This window comes from Panthera uncia, chromosome B4, assembly GCF_023721935.1.
Source record: "Panthera uncia isolate 11264 chromosome B4, Puncia_PCG_1.0, whole genome shotgun sequence".
Taxonomy (NCBI): Eukaryota; Metazoa; Chordata; class Mammalia; order Carnivora; family Felidae; genus Panthera; species Panthera uncia.
Window position 1 is genome coordinate 31,599,620 of NC_064809.1, and position 8,058 is coordinate 31,607,677.

The following is an 8,058-nucleotide window of genomic DNA, read 5'->3' on the forward strand; positions in this document are numbered from 1 at the left end:
TCTAATTTATAGATGGTAAAACTCAGGCCTAAATAATTTGGCAACATCATTAAGCTAGAGGGAGGTGTGCCAAGGCTGAATAGCATATGGCTCTGTTGTTCTCTTTCCTTTTGACTCAGTTCATTTGTGAACAAATTCCAGGTTGGCATCTTGTGCAATTCAGCCATATCCATGTCCCTGACTCCCACTGGATTTCCTTTCCATTGGGTTGATCACAGTACTTTCCAAAAGCTTTTCTCTGCTCTATAGTCACTCAAATGGAAATCTCCTCGTTGATTCCAGGATAATTTTTTTTGAACCAAAGTGTTTTATGAAAAAGTTCCCTAAAGTGATTTTCCCATCATGTTTCCTTGCCAACCATCTTGCAATGTTCCAGGTGGCTAACTGTGAGAACGGAGGTCACTGTGTCACCCTGCTCCACAGTGCTGGGGGCCACTGCTATGACACTGCCCTCTGTCATTGAGCTCTGCTGGGGTGCCCAGCTGGCCTGCCTTCCCTTCCTTCAGCTACTCTCCACTGTCCCTGCCCCTGGCTTGCTGTCTATGATCTCCCTCCAGGTGTCACTCCAGGAGAGCATCTGTCTCCTTGTGGGGGGCAGGGCCAGGTACTGGTTGTGGTAGCAGGTGAACAAGATGTGCTCCCCGCTTGGGGTCTCCTCTTGGCCTCAGATAGTGTCTTTGTCTTCAGTGACCAGGTCCCCCAATACCATCATTATCACGATAATTCACTCCACAAACTAAGGCCCCAGGTGATTGTCCACCCAGCAGGACTTCTCACCCACATAGTGTTCATACTTCATTGGAGGGCTGGTGCAGATGAAGACCACAATGTCCTGCCTGGTTTTCATCTCTGTATGGCTGCTAAGGCTCCAGGCATAGGCTCCAAGTCTAAGAAAAAACCTCGGGCTTCATACACATTGGCCACTTTGTCTGCCAGGTCTGGCAACAGGGCTGGGTACTGCTCACTGCAAGCAGCTCCCTCCAGCAGGGAAAGCTGCAGCAGATGTCCCTCAGGAGGCTAGCCTCGAAGTCAGCCAGAATCCATGTCCTGTCACTGGCACTGGGTCTGGAAGGTTGGGAAGGCTGGGACTGGGGGCTGGGATAATTTTATGGAGAGCCATGTATTTGATGCTCCAGACACGCTGTCCTTCTCCTCTTTTGTTCACATCTTGCTTCTGGCAGTCACTGGGGTTTAAATTTCCAGGCAGAGCAAAAATATCTTCTAGCAGGAAAAGGGCAAAGAATGGAAATGACACGGACTTAGAGAAGCAAGATGAAAACAGATAAGGGTGGGGAGAGACAGGCAGTGTTACCTTTTCAGAAGATGCCATGGGAGCAAAGGGATAGACAAAGGGCGGGAACCCAGAGGAGTAGACCCTGAGATGCGTAAGTAATACTTTGTTTTTATTTTATTAACTTTTAAATTATTTTAAAAAATATTTATTTTGGGGAGAACACAAGGTGGGGGAAGGCAGAGAGAGGGGGACAGAGGAACTGAAGCGTGCTCTGCACAGACAGGCTCACAGCAGTGAGCTGGGGCTTGAACTCACAAACCTCAAAATCATGACCTGGGCCAAAGTCGGAAGCTTAACTGACTGAGCCACCCAGGTGCCCCGATTCTTTATATTTTTAAATCATTTTAATGTCTGTGATTTTATTTTGTATATCACAGCGCCTCGGTGTAGGCAAAGAATGCATTTTTTTTTCTGCTTTACTGATGAGAAAACTAAGGCATCAAAAGCTATAGTGATTTACTTGAGGTTGTAAAATTCTATTTTATTCTGCATTCAGAATAGGTTATTTTATATCACACAGAAAAATTCAGAAATTAGTTTCCTGATATTTCAGATTTTAAGCAGTATCACAAACAGTCTAATAGGAAGCAAAGATATTTTCCTTTATTTTATACTGGAACCACATGGCTATTTCAATATTTTTTACTTAACTACAATTTCTCTAAATTTCATTGTTCATGTTGAAGCATTTGACTAAAATATAGCAAAACTACTGTGCCTTTTAAGGGGGTCAAAATGTTTTCTGTGGGTGGAAATGTGTCATGTGAATAAAGATGAAAGTAGCTTTGTTGTACTCCTCTTCTGGGAATCTTTTTAGGGATATTACTAAAGTCAAGAATAGATCAGAAATGAAGAAAAGATGGGAATAAAAGAATAGCTTTCATGGAAAATTGAAATCATTCCTTTTAAAGTTCACAATTTCCAGCCTGATGATAGATCCCCAGCCTTGCAAGATGGGTTCCTCCTAGCTATAAAGGTGACAGCCACGAGAGGATTTTGATGCAACTGTGATTGATGTCAGCAGGTCCAGACGGTGATACTTTATTACAAATTTAATGGACATTTATTAAGCTGATTCAACGGGAGCAGCCCTGGCTAGATGGGGCTGGAAGAGACAAAAGGAAGACGCAATCTATGAAGGTGTTGGGGGCCAGTTAGGGATGGAAATTCCAGTGATTTGAGTTGTTGCACACCCACTACATGCTAGGTGCTCTCAACATCATCATTTTGTGTCTTCCTCCCACAAACCCTGAATGAAACAGCATGATTCTCCCTAATGCAGGGATCCTGATCCTTATGAGGATATGTAGGGAGATTCAGTGACTTCCCCCACTGACCAGGTAGCTGCCCCAGGCTTTGTACCCAGGCCTTTTGTATCCAAGTAAAAAGCTCTCATCACTCACCCAAACAGGAAATAGCTAGAGAGTCACTGAGTCACAGCCTAAAGTTGGGACACATGTCTGAGATGCAGACTTATGCTTTTATCCATGGTGTAGGAATTCAGAATGAGGGCCAGACCCTTGCATGCCAGAGTTAAGATGGCTTATGCTTCATAGAGAAGACAAAACATGAATATTTTAATGCTTCTTTAACAAGTGAAGGGGTTATGGAAATGTTTGCAAGGAGAAAACACCTTTTTAGTGGCAAAATTTCCTTAGCCAGTTAACAGAACTGTTTCTTTCTTGGGTTAAATGTAGTAGCTTCTATTATATCCTGAAGCATCTGGCTCTCCCAGTAGAGACATGTGAGCACTGCCACGGGCCTGGAATGTCCCAAGAGGGTAAGAATAACCCACAATGAGAGACGACTCCTGCTGTCTTCTGGTCACTGCAGTTGTCAAGAACGCTTTGCCTCAGAGGACAGCTCAGGGCTGTCTCAACTTGGAGATGGAAAAATTGCCCACTGCCTACCCTGTTCCTGGGCTCCAAGCTTTCCTTTTATATCTGCAGCTCTCACCTTTAAGTCTTTTGTAGGGAAGATACATTTATTCCTGCAAAGAATTTCCACTTTCTTGGAGAACACAGGCTTCCGATGTCTCCAACAACCTTGAGTCTGTGACGCTAGGAGGCATGGAACGTTTGGACCTGCTGGGATTCCTTCTCATCACCTTCAATTGCAACATGACCATTGTGGGTGAGTATAGGAAACAGCTCCAAAGCTCTTGTGTTTTTGTTTTCATCACTTTGCCTGGCCTGTTTATTGCATGAAGAAAGGGAGCTGTGTGCTCAAGCTTTACTTTTAATCGCTCCACAGCTCTACCATCATTTAAGGAAGGCTTGGATGTGAGTGTTCTCTGCTGGGGCCTGTTCTTGCTGACATTCAGGTACTGAGCCTGAAGGACTGAAGCAAAAGGAAGGAGGATCTTTGTGTAACTCTTCTCTGGCTACCTTATCAGGAGAAGGAACAATATAGTAAAAATTAAAGAGAGATTAATGCCTTGATTACACTTTCTTCCTGTTCATCCTTTTCTTGAAGTTTAATTTGTAAAAGATTAGTAATTTCTCTTGTGTATTTCAAGCCAGATCCAAAGTTTAGTTTATTTTTTTAAGAAAGTAATAAATATTTCTGAGTTTGATGCAGACGCATTAAATTTTCAGAGAGGTATGGTATTCCTGGAAGAAGGAATTGAGTAAGGGATTAAAATATACCCATGAAGTGGTTGATATTTTTCTTACTCATTGTTTTGTAGAATTTAAAAAAAGTCAACTTGGTCTTACAAGTTTGAGTCAATGACCTGATCACATAATTCTATTCTTTGAGTTTAACTGCCTTTGTTTATAACAGAGCTTTTTCTGATGTCAGGTGATGTTTTCTGCATCTTGTCACAAAACAAAATATTTGCAGATTATTTTAACTGAGTCTTAAACATGTTAGGAAAGAGTTAACTCATGACATGAAAATTGGACTTGAGGTTATTTTGATTTCCTAGGTTGGTCTCATTTATTCATGATAAATTGAAGAAAGAGGAATCTCAATATATCATAACAACTGGAATAGAAGGAAAAGGAATTCTGAGTCACTGACAAACCTGAAAAGTTGAATGTTGTTAAAGAAATTTGATTCCAAGGACCATAAAGCAACAGTAAAGATCTTGTGGACCACTATCATAAATAAAGACCACTAAATTAAAATTAGCAGCTACACACAGTTACACAAATGTGCTAACAGCCTTTCAAAAGCTTATTATCTATAGAGAATAATAAGATCTTATTTACATCATTAATTTGCTCAGCTCAACTTTCTTTCTAGAAGCTTCAGTCTGGGAGACATTACCACAAATCTGAATTAGTGGAGTCAAATCAAACATCTTTAGTCTCTAACACTTCTTTAAAATCTCAAAGCCTTTAACAAACAACTAGCCCAGCACAGCGCCTGACACACTGCAAGTGCTCCATAAATATTTGGCAGATGAGCTAAGTAGCAGAGGCTGTAGCGGTGACTAAAATACATGCTTACTGACCTCTCAGTTCTCCAGCCTCCACCCTGTAAATACTTAAGACATGGTGTTGGGTGCAAATGTGTTTATATGCTGGTGATGGTGCCCTTCCTGCTTCCTCCTTTCTAGGGAAGGTATGGCTTATCTTCATGATACTGCTGAGGATGGTGGTGATCATCTTGGCAGGCTCCCCCGTATACCAGGACGAGCAGGAGAGGTTTGTGTGTAACACCCTGCAGCCAGGATGCGCCAATGTTTGCTACGACATCTTCTCCCCGGTGTCCCAGCTGCGGTTCTGGCTGATCCAGAGTGTGTCCGTGCTCCTCCCTTCTGCCGTCTTCAGCGTCTACGTGCTGCACAGGGGGGCTGTTTTGGCCGCCCGCGGACTCTGCGGGCCGGACGGCGGTCCCGGGGGCCCTGACCCCGCTGACCTGAGCCCCGGGGACAGGGAGCGGCGCCTCCTGACCGTGCCAGACTTCTCTTCTGGCTACATCGTCCACCTCTTTCTTCGGATGCTGACCGAGGCAGCTTTTGGTGCCTCGCACTACCTCCTATTTGGATTCTTGGTCCCAAAGAGATTCTCTTGCACGCACTCTCCCTGCACCAGCGTGGTGGACTGTTACGTCTCTAGGCCCACGGAGAAGTCCATTATGATGCTTTTCATGTGGGCGGTCAGCGCGCTGTCTCTGGTGCTCAGCGTGGCGGACCTCGTCTGCAGCGTGCACAGGAGAGCGAGAGCGCGCGGGCGCGCAGCCGCCCCTCTCCCCCGGCCACGGCCTGCGCGGAGCCTGGGCTCGAGGCCAGGTCAGGTGGCCGGCGGCGGCGGCGGTGGATGGGCAGAGGTGGGGGCGTCCGTCCACCCCGGCCCGTGGGCTGCAGGGGAGCGTGCAGACAGCCCCAGCCGCAAGTCCGCCGCATCAGGGCGAACCGGACTTCCTGATGAAGAGGACAGTGAGGTGATGTCCTCAGCCAGCGACAAGCTGGCCGTGGCTTGCAAAGAGCCGGGGAGCAGGCCCCACAGAGAGGCCTCCGGGGACCCAAGGGACGAGGGTCCCACAAGGTCAGAGGAGCACCCCTTAGCGCCTCAGAGCCGGCTGGCCCGGCGCTGTCTGTCCGGTCAGCTGCAGCCCCCCGACCGGCCTGCCAATCCAAGATCCAGAAAGTGCGAGTGGGTCTGAAGAGGGAACGCCAGGCAGCCGGGGGCCGGGGGGCGGAGGGGGGTGCATAGTCCAGTCCAAACGGAGACCTGGCCCACGAAAATGCACATCCTCTTCGGCCCATGTGAAATCCTCATCAACCGGCGGAGAGAAAGGCGAGCCGGCATGGGACACATGGACTTTGTGCGGGACTCAAATCCTCAAGATACAGATTTCAAGTACATAATACTTTCCCTTGACCAAAGCACTTGAGATTGTGCTTTTGACAATGTGACTGGAGGCTAAAATGATTAGAGAGTGTCAGGTGACTGATTAATGTGACACTCTTGTCCTTCATGATAGTATGTGCTTAATGTACAGCACGTTGCCTTACATTAATAGAGCTCATTCATGTGAGTTATTATAGAATTCTTTATTTTGTTTTTGTTCTTCTATTTGGATAAAAGGGGCACTGTTACGCATGTCTTTAATAGATGTCAGTTTAACTTCTCCCAACCCCTTTAATAAAACTTCAATTCTGATGTCACACTTCACAATTCACAGTGTTATAGAAGAAATGACAAATGCAGAGAATGTGGTTCTCAACCATTGGGGACTCTGGGCGGCAGGCATCTTAGACTGTCTTTGCTTGTGACTGTAAGATGCCTAGGCATGGGATGGATCTCTCGCATGCTTGTTCCTTTGCTGAGTGGCTGTCCTCACTGAGTAGAGGGAACACGTTTTTGCTTATCTTTTTATTTTTTTTTTTATTTTTTATTTATTTATTTATTTATTTATTTATTTTTATTTATTTTTGGGACAGAGAGAGACAGAGCATGAACGGGGGAGGGGCAGAGAGAGAGGCAGACACAGAATCGGAAACAGGCTCCAGGCTCCGAGCCATCAGCCCAGAGCCTGACGCGGGGCTCGAACTCACGGACCGCGAGATCGTGACCTGGCTGAAGTCGGACGCTTAACCGATTGCGCCACCCAGGCGCCCCATTTATTTTTTATTTTTAATTGAAGTGTAGTTGACATAGAGGAGGCGCTGGTGCTGCTGATGTGTGGAGGGAGAGCTGTTACATCTTTTCTAGGTTTTGTCTGTGTCTGTTAGGGAGTTGTACAGTTAAGGTTGCCCTGAGAGTCTTCATGTTCCAGGGGAGCACATAAGAAACACTGTTAGTGTTGTGGCCTCACAGTCTGTGTTCACGTTTGTGGCTATACACTAGGAACAGAAACTTCCCGTGTCTGGACGTGAGCTTCACATAAGCGTCTCTCTGCACCTTTCAGTCACCCTGGTTTGGGCCTAGGTGCTGCCCAAGTTAGAAGTGACTTTGTTAGAGATTTTAGACTTGCTTTTAGCTGCCACATAGATGGACACAGTGTAGCAGAAAGAGCTACTACAGACAGGATAAACCTGCCTACCTTCCTCAAGAGGGGAGGAAGAGCTATCTGGCTAGACTTCCAGAATTGATCAGTGTCTTCTAGTCTCCAAACACGAAATGGCTAAGGATGAGGAAATTGCCCTTCAGTCCAACAAATAATAAAAACGGTGAACCAATGCACTCATGAAAACGATGGCCACTTTCAACTGTTCTAAAGAAGAATTTGACAGTGAAATATCTGCCAGGATGGAGAATAACATCCTGCTTGATCTATCAATTTATATTTATCTATCTATCCATCTATCCATTTATCTATAGGTATAGATATCTACAGGGTATCAAAACAGTTAGTTAAAACTTAAATCTTCCAAAATTGTTTCTGGCATAAAAATACTTGAATGAATGTGTCTATTTTTAATATATTCAGTAAATCTCTTTCTCTTGCTCCTCATTTCACTGAAAACTGTGAGCCATGACTCAGACTCCTTTCTTCAATAGTTAGATCAATGCCTGGCACACAGCAAGTGCTCAATAACGGTTCAAAAATCTATTCCTAAAGTATTCAGGGTCAAATTGGGTTCTTATCCCTGGGAGGGTGCCATTCTGGTGGACCTCCCATGGTTGGGTATAGTCATAGAAATGTAAGAATTATCTACTGCTTTATTACTATTTTAATTTTTTTAATGTTTATTTATTTTTGAGAGAGACAGAGTGCAAGTGGGAGAGGAGCAGAGAGAGATAGAGAGAGGGAAACAAAGAATCTGAAGTAGGCTTCAGGCTCTGAGCCATCAGCATAGAGCCCAACGT

The 8,058-nt window shown here is 45.1% G+C and overlaps 1 protein-coding gene and 1 long non-coding RNA gene across 2 annotated transcripts; one reads left to right on the plus strand and one right to left on the minus strand.

Moving 5' to 3' along the window:
* Positions 1 to 1,875: 1,875 nt before the first annotated feature.
* Positions 1,876 to 5,224, minus strand: LOC125920045 (uncharacterized). Its single transcript, XR_007456927.1, has 2 exons — positions 4,755 to 5,224; positions 1,876 to 3,906 (listed from the first exon to the last, which is right to left on the minus strand). It is a non-coding gene; the product is annotated as an uncharacterized LOC125920045 (long non-coding RNA).
* GJD4 (gap junction protein delta 4) lies at positions 3,364 to 6,415 on the plus strand. Its single transcript, XM_049627009.1, has 2 exons — positions 3,364 to 3,427; positions 4,860 to 6,415. The coding sequence occupies exons 1-2, from the start codon at positions 3,364 to 3,366 to the stop codon at positions 5,906 to 5,908; spliced, it is 1,113 nt and encodes a 370-aa protein (XP_049482966.1). The 3' UTR covers positions 5,909 to 6,415.
* The last annotated feature ends 1,643 nt before the right edge of the window (positions 6,416 to 8,058 follow it).

Bases quoted from the DNA above. Each gene is read 5' to 3' on its own strand.
- GJD4 (XM_049627009.1), top strand. From the start codon at position 3,364: ATGGAACGTTTGGACCTGCTGGGATTCCTTCTCATCACCTTCAATTGC. The intron at 3,428-4,859 runs GTGAGTATAGGA...CCTCCTTTCTAG, and splicing joins TTGCAACATGACCATTGTGG to GGAAGGTATGGCTTATCTTC.